This window comes from Odocoileus virginianus, chromosome 11 (genome assembly GCF_023699985.2).
Source record: "Odocoileus virginianus isolate 20LAN1187 ecotype Illinois chromosome 11, Ovbor_1.2, whole genome shotgun sequence".
Lineage (NCBI taxonomy): Eukaryota > Metazoa > Chordata > Mammalia > Artiodactyla > Cervidae > Odocoileus > Odocoileus virginianus.
The window spans coordinates 29,223,884-29,246,614 of NC_069684.1; the positions used below are offsets into that span (position 1 = coordinate 29,223,884).

At 47.0% G+C, this 22,731-nt stretch overlaps 1 protein-coding gene across 4 annotated transcripts in view; it reads right to left on the reverse strand.

Annotated features, from left to right (window-relative positions):
* Nucleotides 1-21,116, reverse strand: part of MMEL1 (membrane metalloendopeptidase like 1) — a 37,550-nt gene extending 16,434 nt beyond the window's left edge. The window contains exons 1-5 of one of the 4 annotated variants that reach the window (XM_070474166.1): nucleotides 20,894-21,113; nucleotides 19,961-20,109; nucleotides 18,796-18,958; nucleotides 772-849; nucleotides 5-64 (exon numbers count right to left, since the gene is read on the reverse strand). In XM_070474166.1, the coding sequence (XP_070330267.1) occupies nucleotides 5-64; nucleotides 772-849; nucleotides 18,796-18,949 (292 nt within the window). In that variant the 5' untranslated portion in view covers nucleotides 18,950-18,958; nucleotides 19,961-20,109; nucleotides 20,894-21,113. Of the gene's footprint in view, nucleotides 1-4; nucleotides 65-771; nucleotides 850-18,795; nucleotides 18,959-19,960; nucleotides 20,110-20,893 lie in introns of all 4 variants that reach the window. The other 3 variants (XM_070474165.1, XM_070474164.1, XM_070474167.1) reach the window with 3 other exon arrangements.
* Between the last annotated feature and the right edge of the window lie 1,615 nt (nucleotides 21,117-22,731).

Genomic DNA, 22,731 nt, shown 5'->3' on the forward strand with positions numbered 1-22,731 from the left:
TTACCTGCCATCACGCAGCCAGGGGTGGTGCAGGTCTCGACTTTGTCCTTGGGGGTTTTGATGTCTGCAGGTAAGGAGCGATGAGCGTGAGTGCTGGATGAGGACGGTCAGGTGCCAGTGGGGCAGGCAGGGGTGGGCGGGGCACCCATGGGGTGGGGACGGCTGAAGTGGGCAGGGTCAAGCTTTAAAGTCATCCCACCCCCATGTGGCCCAGCCAGGGCCCTGAGGGCATCCTCCTCGGGTTGCCCAGGCCTTGGCCTTAAGTGAGGGTAAGCTCATTCTGGCTTGACCCCTGCAGTGACCCTGGAGCCCCTTTATACTCTCTGAGCCCCCTCTGAGGGCTGAAGCCGGACGTGGTGCCCTCCACCCTGTGGGCCCAGCCATCTCCCACCCATGAGCTGTCACCTCCTCCAGGCAGTCTGCTTGTGCTGCCCTGTCGCTGCAAGCCCCTACTCTCTCCCTACTCTCAACCCCCACCATCTGGCCATGTTCGTGGAGCAGCTCCCAGTAGGGCTGCAGTGTGACTCCTGCCGGTCCCCAGGCTTGGGGAAACATCCTGCATCTAGCAGGTGCTCATGACTGCATCCTTACCACTGCCTCCCCCCGCCTCCCGGACACTGTGTCCTGGGCAGGACCACCCTCCTGCTGCACAGTCCAGCTTGCTGTGGAACCCGGCCTGGCTATAGGCTCCCCGGCCCTTGCTGGTGGCTTGGCCCATGGGGATGCAGATTCCTAGCCCCCTCCCCGTGTTGAGAGGGGAGGCAGGGCTACCTCGGGGTGCTCGTTTTACAGTGTTCTTCTCTTCCTTGGAGAAGCAAAGCCGGCTAGAAAAGAGTGGCAGCCGCTTCCCTGGGGAGAAACACAGCACTCAGCTCTGGGGTGGTAGGGCCTGTCCGGGGCAGTACAGGCATTCTCCTGCTGCAGTGGGGGGCGGAATCGTGCGTGGGGTGGTGGCCCCTGCCCACTGTAATGAGGGCAGGTCATCAGTCAACTGAGACAAGGGCCCCAGCAGAACTCAAATTTGAGTGGAGGGGGCGGGGCTCCCCTGGCTTGCCAGCCTCTCTCTCTGGGCCCACCTGCCTGGTGCCCCCCTCCCACTGCCGGACCCGTAGGGGTCCTGAGGCAGGACCTCTTCCCCTAATGAAGTGCCTTCTGACATCCTCCTTGACCGGGGGATCATGGTCCTCACCCAGGTCAGGGTGGGCAGCTTCTGGAGTCTGCTAAGGCAGGGACAATGCACTCCTTTAGGGTGAAAGGATGTCCTCTGGGGGGGGGGCGGTGGGTAACTTCCTGACCCACTCTCCACACCCTCAGCTCCAGCTCCACCACTTTTACTGGCAGCTGAGAGTGCAAAGCTGCCCTCCATCATTTGTCTACTGCGTGGGAGGGACCACTGCTTGGTCAGCATCGGCCTGAAGGGGTTGTGAGAAGGACAGGCCAGTGGCAGGAGGGGGTTGATCAGGTCCAGGGAGAGTGCCCACCAGCCCTGGCCACCTTCCCCACCAGAGACACACACGGAGGGCCTTGTCCAGGTCAAAGCTGTGAGCACTACAACTAGGGGGGGTGCAGGAGGCCCTGGACATGCTGGTGTCTCCTGGGGGCTGTGATCTGGGATAGGGGTAGGGAGAGAAGTTTCCCTGCCATCTGTTTCTTTGTCCGTGAGTCCAACTTGTGTTAATACTATCAACCAGCCCTGGTGCTGGACCCCGGAGAATCAGATCTAAGGCCCGCACAAGCCCTGCCCTTAAGGGGCCCCTGGTTCAGTGGAAACAGGAGATAAGTGATACGTAGATTGAGGCAAACAGTTTAAAAGCAAATCTGAGCTTTGGAGATGAGGAGGACAGTCTCACAGATAAGAAACAGAAATGCAGTGCTGAGTGGGTGCGACATCTGTCTGCCCCATGGGCATGGGCCAGTTGCAAAAACCCACAGGGCTTCCAAAGGCCATGCCTTTGTGGAAGAGTGGACTAGTTATCTGAGCTCTGGCCAAAGAGACAGTGGTGAGTTGGGGGTGGCAGGGAGGACAGGGATGAAGAGGCCTTTGCTTCTGATTAGGGCGTGGATTGTGGCTCCCACCTGAATAAGGACAGCAAGCTGGAGAAGCGACATGAGAATTTTAGAAAGCAGCAGAGAGCTGAAGACCTAAAGAAACCCAAATGAATTCCACAAAGAGCCAAGCTCTCCCAGGACCAGAGGGACCTGTGGCTATTTCACCTTTGCCTGGGGCAGGGGGAGGGGCAGGAGGAGGATCATGCCTCCTAGAGTGGAAGGATTGGTAACAAGGCCTTTGCACCTGCTGGGTAGAGAATCCACCTGCAAAGCAGGAAACACGAGAGATGCAGTTTTGATCCCTGGGTCAGGAAGATCTCCTGGAGAAGGAAATGGCAACCCACTCCAGTATTCTTGCCTGAAAAATCTCACAGACAGAGGAGCCTGGCGGGCTACAGTCCATGGAGTCCCAGAGAGTTGGACATGACTGGTGTGCACCTGCCCTTGGGCTGGTGGGAGGGATACTGGGTTCCAAGGAGCCCCTGTCATAAGGCTCTGTTTCTTTCTCAGGGCTCCCCTGATGCACTGCAGTGATGCAGATGAAGGCAGGGCCAGGGCAGGAAAGCTGGGAGAAATCCTCCCCCATGAGGAAGCAGGCAAATGTGACCCATAACCAAGAAAATAAACAAAAGCCCAAAGTGGATTTGTTGGTGGACAGATATCAGAGTTATTTAACTTATTTAACTTCTATGCAGAGTACATCATGCAAAATGCCAGGCTGGATGAATCACAAGCTGGAATAAAGATTGCTTGGAGAAATATCAACAACCTCAAATGTGCAGATGATATCTCTAATGGCAGAAAGTGAAGAGGAACTAAAGAGCCTCTTGATGAGGGTGAAAGAGGAGAGTGAAAAAGCTGGCTTAAAACTCAACATTCAATAGCCTGGAGACAAAGATTGAGAAGATGCAAGAAATGTTTAGCAGGGACCTAGAAGAAATAAAAAAGTCAATTAAAAATGAATAATGCAATAAATGAGATCAAAATCACTCTGGAGGGAACCATGAGTAGAATAACGGAGACGGAAGATAGGATAAGTGAGGTAGAAGATAAAATGGTGGAAATAAATGAAGCAGAGAGGAAAAAAGAAAAAAGAATCAAAAGAAATGAGGACAACCTCAGGGATCTCTGGGACAATGTGAAACGCCCCAACATTCGAATCATAGGAGTCCCAGAAGAAGAAGACAAAAGAAAGGCCATGAGAAGTTACTCGAGGAGATAATAGCTGAAAACTTCCCTAAAATGGGGAAGGAAATAGCCACCCAAGTCCAAGAAACCCAGAGAGTCCCAAACAGGATAAACCCAAGGCGAAACACCCCAAGACACATATTAATCAAATTAACAAAGATCAAACACAAAGAACAATTTTAAAAGCAGCAAGAGAGAAACAAAAAATAACACACAAAGGGATTCCCATAAGGATAACAGCTGATCTAGCAATAGAAACCCTTCAGGCCAGAAGGGAATGGCAGGACATACTTAGAGTAATGAAAGAGAATAACCTACAACCTAGATTACTGTACCCAGCAAGGATCTCATTCAGATATGAAGGAGAACTCAAAAGCTTTACAGACAAGCAAAAGCTGAGAGAATTCAGCACCACCAAACCAGCTCTTCAACAAATGCTAAAGGATCTTCTCTAGACAGGAAACACAGAAAGGTTGTATAAACGTGAACCCCAAACAACAAAGTAAATGGCAACGGGACCATACCTATCAATAATTACCTTAAATGTAAATGGGTTGAATGCCCCAACCAAAAGACAAAGGCTGGCTGAATGGATACAAAAGCAAGACCCCTATATATGCTGTCTATAAGAGATCCACCTCAAAACAAGGGACACATACAGACTGAAAGTGAAGGGCTGGAAAAAAATATTTCACGCAAATGGAGACCAAAAGAAAACAGGAGTCGCAATACTTATATCAGATAAAAGAGACTTTCAAATAAAGGCTGTGAAAAGAGACAAAGAAGGACACTACATAATGATCAAAGGATCAATCCAAGAAGAAGATATAACAATTATAAATATATATGCACCCAACATAGGAGCACCACAATATGTAAGGCAAATGCTAACGAGTATGAAAGAGGAAATTAATAGTAACACAATAATAGTGGGAGACTTTAATATGCCACTCACAACTATGGATAGATCCACTAAACAGAAAATTAACAAGGAAACACAAACTTTAAAGGACACAATAGACCAGCTAGACCTTATTGACATCTATAGGACGTTTCACCCCAAAACAATCAACTTCACCTTTTTCTCAAGTGCACACGGAACCTTCTCCAGAATAGATCACATCCTGGGCCATAAATCTAGTCTTGGTAAATTCAAAAAAACTGAAATCATTCCAGTCATCTTTTCTGACCACAGTGCAGTAAGATTAGATCTCAATTACAGGAAAAAAAATTATTAAAAATTCAAACATATGGAGGCTAAACAACACGCTTCTGAATAACCAACAAATCATAGAAGAAATCAAAAAAGAAATCGAAATATGCATAGAAATGAATAAAAATGAAAACACAACAACCCAAAACCTATGGGACACTGTAAAAGCAGTGCTAAGGGGAAGATTCATAGCATTACAGGCCTACCTCAAGAAACAAGAAAAAAGTCAAATAAATAACCTAACTCTACACCTAAAGCAACTAGAGAAGGAAGAAATGAAGAACCCCAGGGTTAGTAGAAGGAAAGAAATCTTAAAAATTAGGGCAGAAATAAATGCAAAAGAAACTAAAGAGACCATAGCAAAAATCAACAAAGCTAAAAGCTGGTCTTTTGAAAAAATAAACAAAATTGACAAACCATTAGCAAGACTCATTAAGAAACAAAGGGAGAAGAACCAAATTAACAAAATTAGAAACAAAAATGGAGAGATCACAACAGACAACACTGAAATACAAAGAATCATAAGAGACTACTACCAGCAGCTCTATGCCAATAAAATGGACAACTTGGAAGAAATGGACAAGTGCTTAGAGAAGTATAACTTTCCAAAACTGAACCAGGAAGAAATAGAAGATCTTAACAAACCCATCACAAGCAAGGAAATCGAAACTGTAATCAGAAATCTTCCAGCAAACAAAAGCCCAGGACCAGATGGCTTCACAGCGGAATTCTACCAAAAATATAGAGAAGAGCTAACACCTATCTTACTCAAACTCTTCCAGAAAATTGCAGAAGAAGGTAAACTTCCAAACTCATTCTATGAGGCCACCATCACACTAATTCCAAAACCAGACAAAGATGCCACAAAAAAAGAAAACTACAGGCCAATATCACTGATGAACATAGATGCAAAAGTCCTTAACAAAATTCTAGCAAACAGAATCCAACAACATATTAAAAAAAGCATACACCATGACCAAGTGGGCTTTATCCCAGGAATGCAAGGATTCTTTAATATCCACAAATCAATCAATGTAATACACCACACTAACAAATTGAAAGATAAAAACCATATGATTATCTCAATAGATGGAGAAAAAGCCTTTGACAAAATTCAACATCCATTTATGATTAAAACTCTCCAGAAAACAGGAATAGAAGGAACATACCTCAACATAATAAAAGCTATATATGACAAACCCACAGCAAGCATTACCCTCAATGGTGAAAAATTGAAAGCGTTTCCCCTAAAATCAGGAACAAGACAAGGGTGCCCACTCTCACCACTACTATTCAACATAGTTTTGGAAGTGTTGGCCACAGTAATCAGGGCGGAAACAGTAAAAGGAATCTAGATAGGAAAAGAAGAAGTGAAACTCTCTCTGTTTGCAGATGACATGATCCTCTACATAGAAAACCCTAAAGACTCTACCAGAAAATTACTAGAGCTAATCAACAAATATAGCAAAGTTGCAGGATATAAAGTTAACACACAGAAATCTCTTGCATTCCTATACACTAACAATGAGAAAACAGAAAGAGAAATTAAGGAAACAATACCATTCACCATTGCAACAAAAAGAATAAAATACTTAAGAGTATATCTACCTAAAGAAACAAAAGACTTATACATAGAAAACTATAAATCACTGATGAAAGAAATCAAAGAGGACACAAACAGATGGAGAAAGATACCGTGTTCATGGATTGGAAGAATCAATATTGTCAAAATGGCTATACTACCCAAAGCAATCTATAGATTCAGTGCAATCCCTATCAAGCTACCAACGGTATTTTTCACAGAACTGGAACAAATAATTTCACAATTTATATGGAAATACAAAAAACCTCGAATAGCCAAAGTAATCTTGAGAAAGAAGAATGGAACTGGAGGAATCAACTTGCCTGACTTCAGACTATACTACAAAGCTACAGTCATCAAGACAGTATGGTACTGGCACAAAGACAGAAATATAGATCAATGGAACAGAATAGAAAACCCAGAGATAAATCCATGAACCTATGGTCACCTTATCTTCGACAAAGGAGGCAAGGATATACAATGGAAAAAAGATAACCTCTTTAACAAGTGGTGCTGGGAAAACTGGTCAACCACCTGTAAAAGAATGAAACGTTCTTCTAACACCATACACAAAAATAAACTCAAAATGGATTAAAGATCTAAATGTAAGACCAGAAGCTATAAAACTCCTAGAGGAGAACATAGGCAAAACACTCTCCAACATAAATTACAGCAGGATCCTCTACGACCCACATCCCAGAATATTAGAAACAAAAGCAAAAATAAACAAATGGGACCTAATGAAACTTAAAAGCTTTTGCACAACAAAGGAAACTATAAGCAAGGTGAAAAGACAGCCCTCAGATTGGGAGAAAATAATAGCAAACAAAGCAACAGACAAAGGATTAATCTCAAAAATATACAAGCAACTCCTCCAGCTCAACTCCAGAAAAATAAATGACCCAATCAAAAAATGGGCCAAAGAACTAAACAGACATTTCTCCAAGGAAGACATACAGATGGCTAAAAAACACATGAAAAGATGCTCAACATCACTCATTATCAGAGAAATGCAAATCAAAACCACAATGAGGTACCATTACACACCAGTCAGGATGGCTGCTATCCAAAAGTCTACAAGCAATAAATGCTGGAGAGGGTGTGGAGAAAAGGGAACCCTCTTACACTGTTGGTGGGAATGCAAACTAGTACAGCGGCTATGGAGAACAGTGTGGAGATTTCTTAAAAAACTGGAAATAGAACTGCCATATGACCCAGCAATCCCACTTCTGGGCATACACACCGAGGAAACCAGATCTGAAAGAGATATGTGCACCCCAATGTTCATCGCAGGACTGTTTATAATAGCCAGGACGTGGAAGCAACCTAGATGCCCATCAGCAGATGAATGGATAAGGAAGCTGTGGTACATATACACCATGGAATATTACTCATCCATTAAAAAGAATTCATTTGAATCAGTTCTAATGAGATGGATGAAACTGGAGCCCATTATACAGAGTGAAGTAAGCCAGAAAGATAAAGACCATTACAGTATACTAACACATATATATGGAATTTAGAAAGATGGTAACGATAACCCTATATGCAAAACAGAAAAAGAGACACAGATGTATAGAACAGACTTTTGGACTCCGTGGGAGAAGGCGAGGGTGCGATGTTTCGAGAGAACAGCATCGAAACATGTATATTATCTAGGGTGAAACAGATCACCAGCCCAGGTTGGATGCATGAGACAAGTGCTCGGACCTGGTGCACTGGGAAGAGTCAAAGGGATCGGGTCGAGAGGGAGGTGGGAGGGGGGATCGGGATGGGGAATACATGTAAATCCATGGCTAATTCATGTCAATGTATGACAAAAACCACTACAATATGGTAAAGTAATTAGCCTCCAACTAATAAAAATAAATGAAAAAAAAAAAAAGAAAAAAAAACCCCTCAACATTCAAAAAACGAAGATCATGGCATCCAGTCCCATCACTTCATGGCAAATAGATGGGGAAAAATTGGAAACAGTGACAGATTTTATTTTCTTGGGCTCCAAAATCACTGTGGATGGTGACTACAGCCACGAAATTAAAAGATGCTTGTTAAAAAAAAATGCTTGTTCCTTGGAAGAAAAGCTATGACAAACCTAGACAGTGTATTAAAAAGCAGAGACATTTCTTTGCTGACAAAGGTTCATATAATCAAAGCTATGGTTTTTCCAGTAGTCATACATGGATGTGAGAGTTGGACTATAAAGAAAGCTGAGCACTGAAGAATTGATGCTTTTGAACTGTGGTGTTGGAGAAGAATCTTGGGAGTCTCTTGGACTGCAAGGAGATCAAACCAGTCAATCCTAAAGGAACTCCAACCTGAATATTCATTGGAAGGACTGATGCTGAAGCTGAAGCTCCAATACTTTGGCCACCTGATGTGAAGAGCCGACTCATTGGAAAAGACCCTGTATAGTATACACGCTCTGGTATAAAGATCAATGCAACAAAATAGAGGATCCAGAAATGAACCCACACAAATATAGTCAACTGACATTTGACAGAGGCACAAAGGCAATTCAATGGAGAAAGTATAGCCATTCAGTAAGTGTTTCAAAATGAACAACTGGACGTTCAAATACAAAAACAAACCAAAAAAATTAGACACAGGTCTTATGCTTTACACAAAAATTAACTCAAAATGAACCAGAGATAAATATAATATACACAGTTTTAGCATTTCTTGAAGTAGACAGGAGAAAATCTTACATGAACTTGGCGATGACCTTTAAAATAGGACACAAACTGTGATCCAGGAAAGAAAATACTTGACAGGTGAGACTTAAAGAATTAAACTGAGACTTAAGAATTAAAGTGAAAAACTTCTGCTCTGTGAAAGTCTTGCTAAGAATGAAAATAAGAGCCACAAACTGAGAGAAAATATTTGCAAACACATATTTGATGAAACACTGGTATCCAAAAGTTACAAAGAACGCTTAAAACTCAAAAGTAAGAGAACATAAAAGATATGAAGACACCTAACCAAAGAAAATATACAGTTGAAAAGCAAACATATGAAAAGATGCTTAACATCATTTTTCACTAGGGAATGTATATTAAAACAACAGTGAGGTAGCATAACAGACCTATTTGAATGGACAAAATAAGCAACTGATGATATCAACTGCTAGTGAGGGTACAGAGTACTGGGAACGCTCACTCATTGCTGGTGGGGATGAAAAATGCTACAGTTGGAACTGTTGTCTTAGAAGACAGTTTGCCAGTTTCTTATAAAACCACAGTCTTACAACATGACCAGCACTTCCACTCCTAGGTGGCTACAGAACTGACTTCAAAACTTATGTCTATGCAAAAACCTAAATGTGAATATTTACAGCAGCTTTATCTATAACTTCAAAAAACCTAGAAGCAACCCTGATGTCCTTCAATAGGATAATGAATAACTTGCATTATATTTATTGAATGGAATTTTCATTCAGCAATAAAAAGGAAAAAGCTATCAAGTCACAAAAAGATGTGAATGAATCTTGTTGTATATTGCTAAGTGAAAGAAGCCAGATTGAAAAAGCTACATACATTGATTCCAATTATATGACATTCCAGGAAAATAAAGCTATAGAGAAAGTAAACAATAATTGCTAGGGATTTGGTGGAAGGTATGAAGTAGAGGTGGTACTGGTGGATGCAGGAGAGGTGAAGCACAGGGAAATTTAGGGCAGTGAAACTATTCCTTCTACTACTGTAATGGTGGGTATGACACATTAAACACTTGCAAAACCCCACAGAACTTTATACCAGAGAGTGTAAACACTGATGTATATAAATTTTAAAAAGACCATTTAGAAGGTCATGAGACCCCAGGATGAAGTGCAGCATGAGAATTTAAATATATCACAGTGAGTGCAGTAACCTCACTGAAAGGGGTGGGGGCACAACATGCTGAGCTCACTCACCTTGGAAATGAGTAGATTCCACAAGACTGAAGGCAAAAGAGCTGTATGCAGCACTGCGCTCTAGTTGATAAAGTTCTCCCCCATGGGAATACACGTTAACAATTCTGAAACCATGATATGAGTATGTTGGAAATGAATAAGTAGGCAAGTAAATAACAGAAGGCCAGGTGCATCAATGCTGCAAGAGGAGTTACAGATAAACAAGGAGAGGGGGCAGAATGATCCTTGTGGTCGTGGAGTAGAGGTGGGGACATCAAAATAAATTCATGTTTAGCTTACATACACAGACAGATACATATACAAATGTTTATAGATAAAATGAAAGACATTAGCCTACAGATCCCCAAACTGCAATATATCTCAAGTAGGACAAATACAGAGAAACTGCATGTAGCAGCATTAAAATCAAACTACTAAGAACTACACACAGAGAGAGACATTTGTAAAGGCAGCCAGAGGAGAAAAAGACTTCAGTTCACAGGAGCTACAAAAAACAGGGGGTCCTCCCTGGTGGCTCAGTGGTAAAGACTCTGCCTGCCAATGCAGGAGATGTGGGTTCAATCCCTGGGTTGGGTAGATTTCCGGGAGAAGGAAATGGCAATCTGCTCCAGTATTCTTGTCTGGGAAATCTCATGAACAGAGGAGCTCGGTGGGCTAAAGTCCACAGGGGTGCAAAGAGTTGGACACAACTTAGCAAATAAATGACAGCAACATTAAGATTAATGGCTGGCTTCTCATCACAGATAATGTTGGTCAGGAGATGATGCAATGAACCTTTGAAGGGATGCATGAAGAAAACAAACTATCAACTTAGAATTCTATATTCAGCAAAAATTTAGTTAACAAGTGAAAATGAAATAAAGATATCTCAGGTAAAAATTGAGAGAATTTGTCTCCATTACAGATGCATTCACTACAACAAACATTGGGTTGGCCAAAAAGTTCATTTGGGTGTTCTATAGCATCTCACAAATGAACTTTTTGGCCTACCTAATACTAAAGAAAGGATTCCCACAGGAAGAACAGCTAACTAATTGGAAGTACAGGTTTGTGGGAAGGAATGACCATGACCAGAAAGGAAAGCACAGTGTAAATGGGGTGAATGAAGCATCATGGGGACCCAAACAGTGCATCTGTCTGACCTGCTGTCTAGTCAGACAAAACCAGAACCTATGACCGGCACTGTGGAGGTAAGTTCATTTCTTCTCCATGCTATGTCCTCCTCTCATTTCCTCCACTGCATTCCCAGCACAGGCTGCTGTAACTTTCTGAGTGGGGAACATTCCTGGGGTAAGTTCATGTGATGCTACAGCTCAAGAATTGCCTGAGGATGCAGTGGGATATTGACAAAATGTTTTTGAAATGGAATAAGGCAAGACCACTGTGTTTGTGCACATCACCTTTAACTTACACCACCTCATTTGTGTCACCACCTCCACTTTCCTGATGAAAAAACCAGCTGGCATGTGAGGTCATGCACCTATGGCCAGTCACTCACTAATGAGTGGGCAAGTTTGGCCTTCCAGCCCCCATATTCTCATTCAGAATCTGTTCTTCTGAGCAAGAGAAAAAGCAAATCAGCAAGCGCTTGACACAAAAGCTGAAGAGGAATGAAGTCTTCCTCTAAATCTAAAATAGGATCAATGGACACAAGCAAACAGACCCTCAAAAGGGATATTTCCCCATGGATTCCAGAAAGAAGTAGCCTTCCTTATACCGAATTGACATGTGTTGTTTGTTCTTTTTTATATATGCTTGAATAACTTCTGTAATATACCAATTATTTTCATACAGACTCTCTACATTAAAAAATAACTAAATTTTCCTTTGAATGATCTGTTCTCCTAAAGATTGGCCTTAATGTGAATAATTTGTTACCTCTTTCTGTCTCTCTGCTCTTCCTGTTTCTGTCTCTATATCTAACAAAAGAGGGCAAAGAAGAACTTTATTGGGTGGAAAACAACTGTCCTCCCTGGAGAATGTATACTCCCAGGCTGATTGTCAGGCAGGTATGGAGCATGAGTCTACATGATCCTGTGTCAAGGAAACCTCAAGCTGAGAAATTAATTTTAGGCTGGTAGTGTCTCCAGGTGCCTGATGGAGATAAACACACATATTCTCTGGAGGAAAACTTAGCTCAAGTAACAAAGGATTCTCACAGACAAAGCCAGTTTGAACATGGTCTTAGGTTTATGAAAAGACCAGCTTCCATGAGTGAGAAACAGCTAACAGCAGGACTAGAAACCCAAGGATTCATATTTTGGGATTATCTGATTCAGAATGTGTGGAGGCTGGCATCACGGGTCCCAAACCTTGACATCTCTCTGCCTCTATGCCTTTGTAGTTGCTGCTCCCGAGGAGGCAGAAAATATGTCCTCCCTTCCTTCAGTGTAGGTAGCTTTGGTAATGAGGTGTTTCAGTTCTGAGGCCAGGTCCTAAGTGTGCTCCTACTTGTCTCCATGAATTTGTACATGGAGAAGGACGTGCTTGCTTGTCCTCATGGAAGATGAAGTTCATGGTACAGAGCTGCCCCAGCTGAGCCTGACCCACATTAGGTGAGCTGCCACCAGCCCACTGATGAATGTATGTTGTGGTAAATAATTGTTGTTTTAAGCCCCTGAATATGGGGGCAATTTGTTAGGCAGCAGTAGCTAGCTGATGTAGAAATAACTGAAGTATGTTTGAAATATTTAAAAAAAATAGAAAAAATCAATTTGGAAAAGAATCACTTGGAAATTATAGAAATAAAAAAATGTAATTGTTGAAATTAAATTTTAAAAAATCCAAAGTGGATGGGCTAAGTGGAAGATACAACAGAACTGAAGACAGATTTAGTCTTCAGATTTAGTGAATTTGAATGTAGTTCTAAAGAATTTACCCACAATGTGGGGCAAAATCAAAGAGATGGAAATTTTTCTCTAAAAGATATATGGAAGGTAGAGTGAGAAAAATTGAGTGCATACATAATCAGAATTTAAGAAGGAGAAAAAAAGATTACGTGGTAGCATGTGTATGTACTTGTGCTAAGTCGTTTCAGTCATGTCTGACTCTTTGTGACCCCATGGACTGTGGCCCACCAGGCTTCTGTCCATGGAATTCTCCAGGCAAGAATATTGGAGTGGGTTGCCATGCCCTTCTCCAGGGGATCCTCCCTTCAGTAATAGTTTAACTGGTTAAAAAATCTTCACTTATAGACTTAGTATCCTGAAGATTTAGCTTTACTGTCTCTGACTTCCACTGCTGCTGTTATGAGTTGTCCTTGTCAGATGAACTGTTTTCCTCACTGAACTGTTTTCCCCTTGGTATCCTGCATTTTTACCATGAGGCACCTTACTATGGGACTCACTTTATTTATTTTTGGCTGGGCTGGGTCTTCGTTGCTACGCATGGGCTTCCTTTAGTTGTGATGAGTGGGAGCTACTCTTTGTTGAGGTGCACAAGCTTCTCATTGCAGCGGCTTCTCTTGTTGCAGAGCACTGGCTCTAGGCTTCAGGAGTTGCGGCACGTGGACTCAGTAGTTGCTTTCCCAGGCTCTAGAGCACAGGCTCAGTAGTTGTGGCACGCGAGCTTAGCTGCTCTGTGGCATGTGGGATCTTCCTGGACCAGGGGTTGAACCCACGTCTCCTGCATTGGCAGGTGGATTCTTTACCACTGATCCACCACGGAAGGCCCTTAATGAGTTCTTGAAGGCCAAATGTGAGCTAGCCAGTGTGCAACAGTTGGAGCTTCAACACATGGGGATTTTGCACTTATTCACCAGCTATTTCCATGGACCCTTACCAGGTGCTGATGAGAAAGAGTGTGGCAGTTCTCAGAAGGCCAGAGAGAGTCCCCCTCAGGGGCACAGGCATGCAGGAGATTATCTGCTTCTGCCACAGTGCCCGCACATGGTGTCTCATGCTTGCCTGGACTCTCCTCTTATGGGAAGCAAGAACTTTACACCACGGAGAGGAAGGGCAGTAAACCTTCTCACCCCCCAGGGACCAGGTGAAAATCTACTGGTCTGGAGGAGAGTCTGATGTAAAAATCCTCTGCTCACGGAAGAGGCAAAAGAGAGCCTTGTGGGCCCAGGATCTTAGCTGAGGTCTGCTGCTACTAGGTAAGGGGGAGGGGACTTAGGGAGACAGCAAAGTTTGATGGACATGGGGATCAGGGCAGGGATGCTGTGACAGCTCCACTCCAAGACTGAGCCTTGGCCAGGACACCAGAGCTCCCCCCCTACCCCTTGCCAGCATAAGCCAAGCACTAAAGAGCAAGGGCCACCTACCACCTGTGGAGGGACAGAGGCACAGAGGAGAGAGAGACACAGAGATCTGTGTCACACACATCTAGGGACTGCTGATTGCTGAGGCTGGAGCAGGAGCAAAGTGGGGCCAGAGGTTCCTTCTCTAAGCACAGTAATCATCACTCACAGCTGGAGAAAGGTAAAGTCTGCAGGGCACCGAGGGTGACAAGGGTGAAAACAAAACCCCAGATCAGCTGACTCCTGACTAGATGGATTCAACCACTTACACTAAGACTGACAGAACAGGTGTGCTTATTTCTGGGTATAAGTACTGTTTACTCCAGTCTCTGCTCTTTCTTCAGATGTCCAGCATTCAGTAAAAATGTGTGACACACAGAGACACACATACACACAGGGAAGAGAAAGCAATCCACTACCATGAGATAAATTAATCAATAAAACTAGACTCAGAGATAGCTCAGATACTGGCATTATCAGAAAAGGACTTCAGAATAATTATGATTAATATGTTAAAGGATCTAATGGAAAAGGTGGATAATATGCGTGAACAGATAAGAAATTTCAGCAAAGAGATGGAAGCTATACAAAAGTGGAAAATGGGAAACATCAGAAATATAAAGCATGTTATTAGAGATGAATTTAGAGTTTCTTTAACTGACTGACCAGTCCAGCTGGTCAGCTCTTTCCTCAAAGATTAATTAGGGTCAAACTCTTCAAATTGTATCACAGAGAGTAAAAGAATGAACAAAATCTGAACTGGGCATGCAAATAATGTGGGATAATATCACACAATCCTACAGACATGTATGCAGAGTCTGAGGAGGATGGAAGAAGCAAGAGAAAAATGAGAGTCCTTAAACAAGATTGCTATTAATTAAAAAACCGAAAATAACAAGGAAAGGAAATATAATCCAGCTAGTCTTCATAGCTCAGCTATGAAAAATACTCAGTAAAATTATTGTAGTGATGAATATGGATTTATCAAAGGCAATGGTGTAGTTATACTGGGACCATAGAAGCCTGGGTGGCTTAAGGAGCCAAACCTGCCTCCCATTTGGGATGTCAATAATGATACTGATAGAGGATCAATGACAAATCTAACATTCTATTACAAAATCTGATCCTAATATCATGATAGACATTTTTCTAAGTGTTTTTGATGTATTAAATCATTGAACCCTCAAGTAAGCCTCTAACTATGTTATGTGCCATTTTACAGATAAGGAAACTGAAGCACAAAGGTGTGATGAAAACCCTCCAAGGTCACATAGCTGGGATTTGGGGAGGCTGGCAAGCCCACCAGACTGTCATACTTTGGAGCCTGGGTATAAACCACAACTTTATAGTGCCTCCCTGTGATATAGCAATGACAGTAAAGAGAGAAGAGTCCAGAGATGAAGTTCAGACATTCCAGTCCAGGGATTGGCAGTATTTTTCTGTAAAAGGCCAGATAAATATTTTAGCCTTTGTGAGTCACATATAGACCCTGTCTCACCTACCTGATTTAGCTCTTGTAGCATGAAAACATCCATAGGCAATATCCAAGTGAATGGACACAGCTGTGTTCCAATAAAACTTTATTTAGAAAAACAGGCAATGGGCCAGAGGTATCCAACCTCTGCACTAGACAATGAATATGACAGCTTCTGAGGAGCATAATTCCAGGATGGGCAGGAGTATAGGCCTGGGGCTGTATTTGTTACTATAAATTTTATTTTAAAAAGTTGCTTTTATGAAAAAGGCTTATCTATAACTTTTGAAAAACATATTAAAATGAAAAAGTCTGAGATAACCTTTAAAAGGATTAGAAATATAAAACTTTCAAGCTAGTTAAGGTAAAATGGAGTGAAAAATAATAGCCCAATCCCAAAGAAGGTGAGGAAAAAAGAAAAAAGGCATCGAAGCACAAAAGAACACAACAGAAAAAAACATACGTTTTTGTGTGAATAGACATAGTCTAAATCTTCCAGGTAGAAGACAAAGACCAAAATCCACCTATACATGGTTCCAAAAGACACACACGTAAAGCTAAAGAGACGAAGTTTCAAAGAAAAAGCACGGAGGAAATAGAGAGCAAATGCTAACTCCGATCAGATGAAACAGAATTTCAAACAAAACATAATAAAGCAAAAAGCATAGTAATCATGGGGCACTACACCATTATACAGACTTCCCTTGTGGCTCAGCTGTTAAAGAATCTTCCTGCAATGTGGGAGACCTGGGTTCGATCCCTGGGTTGGGAAAGGAAAAGGCTTCCCACTCCAGTATTCTGGTCTAGATAATTCCATGGACTGTATAGTCCATGGGGTGGCAAAGAGTCTGACACGACTGAGTGACTTTCACTTTCACACCATTACACTGAGTGAAGATACACTGATTCTAAATTTGTATCTGTATAATAATGTTGCTTTTTTTTTTTTTGGTCATGCCCTTGGTACTGAAAGCATGGAGTCCTAACCACAGGACTGTCAGGGAATTCCCTTAATGTAGCCTGCCAGTGCAGGAGACTGAAGAGACTTGTGTTCGATCCCTGGGTTGGGAAGATTCCTTGAAGAAGGGAATGGCAATTCACTCTGGTGTTCTTGCCTGGAGAATCCCACGGACAGAGAAGCCTGGCAGGCTAAAGCCCACGGGGTTGCACAGAATTGGACACGGCTGAAGTGATACAGCACACAGCACAGACAGTCTTAAAACAGGCAATTTAATACTTGACATAACTACAAGGAAACTTGAAAGTTCTCTAGGGCTAAGTTTTAGTACACACATCTTTCAATAATTAAAAGATCAAGAAAATGGAAAGAAACAAATATATAGATTTGGTTGACCTAATAGATGTACTAAGCCTCATCTGTGTCTCCACTTTCACCTCATGGTGATTGGGTGTATTCCACATGCACACGCGGATTATTTATAACACTGACCTTGTACTGGCCCTAAAGCAAGTTTCAGCAAATACCAATGAATCAGTATCATGTAAACCATGGTTTCTGATGAAAATTCAATTAAATTAGAGACCAGTTACAAAAGGCAACTAAGAAAAAAATCTCCATGTATCTAGAAATTTAAAATAGAGATTTCTAAGTAATTCATGAATCAATGAAAAGAAAAAAAAAAAAAACAGTGGATGAGAAAGTACTTAAGAATAAACAATAACACAGCATATAAACCCTTCCACAGGCTCTATCAGGACCTGAGGCAGAGACTGGCTATGGGTCATTTGTGGGGGTAGGGGAGGACACAGGAGCCCCACTCGTGTTTAGGGAACCAGGCAGAGGAGGAAAGGCCGTTACAGTCAGAGTGGACTCACACTTCTCAGTACTGCCTAGATGAGGACTGGGGTGGGGGTGGGGGGTCAGCCCAGTCCCCAGGAAGCCCCTCAGCTGGGTTTCTGCAGCCCAGTAGCTGTGAACAGAGATTCCCTGGGGTCTCTCTGAGAGCTCTGTGATGCAGTGCTCATCTACCCTGACAGAAGACCCAGGGTGGCCAGAGACCAAAGCAGCTGGAAGGGTCCAGCCGGGCACCTGGTCAGGCGGTGGGGGGGGGGGGGGCGGGGAATGCCCACTACATCTGGGGGGTAGTGCCCACTTTTGGTTCAGAGAAACAGTACTGCCCAGCAATGTCTGGATGGTCCCACAGCAGTGCAGGTGGCTCCGGTCAGTGAAGGAACATTCTAGTACAAAGACTGCCACTGCCCTATTGTTGAGGGTACCAGGGTGGTGGTGGAGATGGTGTCTTTTCCTGCAGATCCTCCTGGGTTCTGAGCCCGCTGCCTACCCACCCGTCTGCAGGAGGAACCTAGAGCACCTCCCAGCTGGTGTCCACCCATTGCACATGCCCCTTCGGGCAGCAAGGTGCTCCAGTGGGGACAGTTGGCACCCCAGGGCTTGACCTGGGCTACCTGGTGCCCAGGTGCAGACACGTGAGCGCCTCCCCTTGTTTCCCATGACCCCGGGAGGGGACAGTTTGGGCTCTGTGAGTGGGGGTGTTCCAGCAGGGCGTTCTCGCTTCCCCACCTCCCTAGGACCCCAGCCTGCTCCCACCCTCCCCTACAAGGTTCGAAAAGCAGAGCCAGAGACGCCAAGAGGCCGGGAAACCCAGGCCGTCAGGGGCCGAGGAGGAGGATCCCAGCGAGGTCCCTGCTGGCGGAAGCCAGGGAGGCGGCAGGTGAGCGCGGCGGCCGGAGGATGCTGCGCCCCGAGTCCCAGTGCCGGAGCGCGGGCTCCTGCTGCTGGGCCGGCCGGGAACTGCAGCGCTCTGTGCGGCAGCGGAGGGGAGGGGGCGCGCGGATGGGGCGGGGGACAGGGTCTACCGCTTCTCGGAAGTCCGGCAGAGGCCCGCCTAATCAGAACCAGCCTGGTGCCAGCCCGCGCCTGGGCAGAGCCTTCCAGAAAGGGCCCCGATCCCCACAGGTCAGTGCACCTCATCTCCAGGCTACAGCACAGCCGGGCCGCCCCCGGTGCCCCGCGCAGACCCCGCCTGCCCTGCTCGTCAGGCGGGCTCATCCGAGTGGGCGGGCGCGCAGACCTTCCGGAGGTCGGGTGCGGACCAGCGCGGTGAGCAGGGTGCCCGTGACCCGTCCGGGGGAAGGGGGCGCCCCCACTCACCTCTGCTGTCGGCGTAGAGGAGGCCCAGGGTGACCAGGGCTCCGGTCACCAGGAGCAGCAGCAGCAGCAGCCCCGCCTCCAGGAAGCCTCGGTGCTTCTGCCCCGAGCGGCCGGCGATCTCCACCATCCCCACTGGGCTCTCGGGCTTGCCCATCGCAAGTCTCTAGACGGGGAAAGAGCACAGCGGAGGAGCCCCAAGGCCAAGGCAGGGGCGGCGTCCACCCGGGGTGGGGCGTCAGGGCAGCGGGGGCTGGGTGTGGCGCTAGGGAGGCCCTGCCCGAGGCTCGAGGGTGCTCGGCCCTTTTCTCCATCCCAGGTCCTGCGCCTGAGGGTTCTCCTCCCTCTCCCAGGGAGTCTGAGTGCAGGACACGGCCCGGGGTGGGTCAGGCCCGGCCCTGGCCCAGCCCTGGCCCAGCCCTGGCCCGTTGACAGTCCCTTTTGGAGGTTGGCCTCTCTAAGTCTGCTTTCGGGCAGAGATTGGTCTGGGGTCGCTCAGCTCACAGCTTGGGGTGGGCACGCAGGACCCAGGAGACCCAGCTCCCAAGTAATCGAGGGGCTTCTGCAGCGGATCCTGCCTGGGGCTCTTGTCCCGATTTGGGGGATGTCCTGGAGCTGTGGGCCCCCTGCATCAGGGACACTCTCTGGGAGGTGGCTTGGGCCACTGGGCTCCCTGCTCACTGTTCCTGCCTGGAGCCTAAGGGGTCTAGGGGGAGGCAAGAGTGACTGTGGTGACCATGTAAGCCAAGACAGGACACGGCAGGACAGCTTCAGCAGTTGTCCCCCCACCCTGTCACTACAGAGGGGACGCCTTCTCCAGCCGGCCAGGTGGTGACAGCCAGGCTCCAAGCAGCATGGAGGACACCCCGGGCTGCAGCTGTGGGCAGGAGAGGGTGCACTGCCCGGGTCAGTGAGGACGGTTCACAGAGGGCTGCATGAGTCCCCTGTGCATGTGAGTATACGTGTGGATGCACGTGTGTGTGTGTGTGAGTGCATGGGATGAGTGTGTGAACATGCACATATGCATGTACACATGTGCATATGCTCCTGGGTGTATGTGTGTGTGTGCGCATGTGCACGCCTCTGTTACTGGCACTCAGGGCCCTGACTGAGAAAGGTGCCTGGATCCCCAGGGAGAGTGGGCTGCCCTTCCAGCTTCAGTCCTCACATGAGCTCACACTCCTGATGTCGGGACTGGGGCCCAGTCTACACCAGCACAGAGGACAGACCCAGTCTTGCCTGCTGGCAGATAAGCGTGGCCTGAGGTTGCCCATGACTGGATTAGCTGTTCTCAACGCCAAGACGTGTCCAGACTCACTGTGGGGTGAGGGGTGGAGGGTGGGTCTCTCAGCCCTCTGACATCACTGCCACACAACCCAACCAGGGAGGAGCAGCCAGGCCTCCATCACTTCCCTCTGCTCCCCTCCCCTTCTGGAAGTCCTTGCTTAAGGTCCCCTTAGCCAGGCCTCCCCCAGTCTGGCCCACCCCCAGACCTGAACTGTTTCACCACCTCATCTGTGGTTCAGCCTCTACAGTCCTTATTTCTATTCCCATTGCCCACCTCCCCATTGGGGGTGTCAGTGTGGAAGTCACAGGGCTCCTTCAACCTGGTCCTGAGGACCTAGGTGAGTGCCCATGACCCTGGAGGCATCCACTGACTTGAATGAATGAACCAAAGGATGAGTCAGGCTGACTTATCTGAGCCCAACTTAGCACCTGTGGCCCTGGTTTTGCCAGCATCTTCTCTGATCAGATCTAATGAGTCTACTCATCACTCAGTTAGTCCACTTTACTGTGTCCTGCTGACTCCAGGGCACTCCGCATAACAAAGATAGGCACACAGTAAAAACTCTGAGGACTGAGGACAAAGCCAGGTGCCGACAGGGGGAGAAGCTGGGGACCCCACCTCCCCAGAGACACGGTCATGGCATCTTCAGGCCTCTGTAGCCAGCTGGGTGGACAGGGCTCCTTACAGGAGTTGGGGGGCTGTGCTGGGCTGCTTGTCTGTGGCCTGGACAGTGGGCTGGTGCTTGGAGGGTGTTCTCCTGGCTGCACTGCCCAGGAAAGCTGGCCCGGCAGTCAGGCCCCTTGCCCGGCTCACCTTTGGGTTACTCAGAGAGGCCACCACAGACATGTCTCAGAAGGCTGAGTCAGGAGGGCTCCCAGGGTGGGAGACAGTGGCTCCAGGCGGGGCCAGGAGAGGCTGGTGGGGCTTCTGGCCTCCTTTGTGATGCAAGCATGGGTTCTCTGGAGGCGGACCCCCTCCTGCTCACAGTTGGCAAGTTCCATCTAGGTTTGGTGTGGGGGAGGGGCCAAGAGCTGCTCTGGGGGCTCTAGGCTTCCTGCTGAGCGAGCGAAGTCTCTCGGGACTGAGGCTCCTGCCTCCTGCCTTTCTTCCATCCTTCCTGTCCCCTGGGTTCAAAGAGGCCACAAGGCTCCTGGGAAGGAAGGCCAGGCCCTTCTCCTTACCCTGGCCACCTTGGCGGAGAGGTTGGAACCAAGAACCACCCTTGTCACGGGGTTCCTTTCTCTTTTGTCTCCAGGGAGGGTCCAGTGAGGGTGGTGGGTTCTGGGGGCCTTGCTGTGCTGTGAGGGGAGCAGGCATCCCTGCTCATCATGATGGGGTGGGGGTGGGGCCGCCAGGGAGGGTCCCCACTCTGAGACACTGACCCCCAGAAGGCAGGTGGCTCTGACTGGGGGAACAGGAGAGGGCCTCTGGGGTTGGCAGGGGCACCCCAGTGCTTCAGAGTTAGGCACCCCTGGCCGATGATGGGGCCAGAGTTGGGGGCTCTGGGTAAAGGAGGCCCCAGTCAGAACCCAGATGTCTCTTCTCCAGGCCTGACTTGGTCACCAGCATGGTTCTGCTTCCATTTCAGAATCTCACAGATGGAGGGATCCCCTTGGGCTCCTGGGATTCTGTAAGAGTGTCCAAGGCTGGGGCCAGGCCAAGAACCAGGGATCTGGGGTAAACAACTGCTCACTCCATCCCCTCACCAGAAGACGCACCCTGGGTCCTGTTGGAATGTCCCAGTCCACGTTCCGGTGGTCTCTTAGGTTGGCCCCTGTGCTGGGGGGAGGGTCATGCTTCAGGGACTCAGATTCCAGAAACCAGCCCTAGCCCCCAGGCAGGGCTTGTCTCAGCCCCCTGGTTGTCCTGGCAGACCCCCAACCAAAGGCCCAGAGACATAGCCTGAGCAAGGAGCTACCCAGGCTGCTGGTCTGAATGGAGACAAGGCCAAGGTCAGGGGATTGAGAAACAGGAACTGCCCTTCTCAGGAGCCAGGGCTGGGTCAGGATCCAGCCTGCTGACTAGAGATTCCTTTCCAGAGTGTGCTGGCTCTGGGGACCCATGCTCTGTGCCGTCCAACCAGAGGTGCCCCCATCCCTGACCCAAGGCCACCTGGATGGTATCTGGAGCTGAGCTGCACTTTCCCACTCACGCTGCCCTGTTCAGGGTCCTCCCTGTCTGTAGCTCTATCAATGAAAGAAATTGCATGAGCAACGGGCCTGGGCCCTGGACTTGCCTCATGGTGGGCACTGCACTGAGGCCAGCAGGTTCTGGGGGAACCCAGCATAGTGGTACTGGGTGCCCTCCAAGAGAATCTGGAAAAGGGGAGCCCACAGGCTAAGGAGCTACAGACCTCCAGCCCAGTCCCTGGATGGGCCGTGACTTAGCTGCCTGGAGCACAACCCCCCCAAGGTGGACTTTAGTCCTTTCTCCTAGATGAGCTCAAGGGCCAGTGCAGGCTCCCTGTCTACTCCTCCCCATCTCTTGGGCAGTAGATGTGGGAGGTGGAGGTCTGAGCCCAGCCTTAGCTCTGGGGTCCAAGGAGGCAGCACCTTCATGAGGGCAGGGAGTGGGTGCCCCTTCCCTCCCCAGTCCTGGGACCAGGGCAGGTCTAGAGCCTGGGATCTAGAACCTCTGGTCCTGGGGCTGCC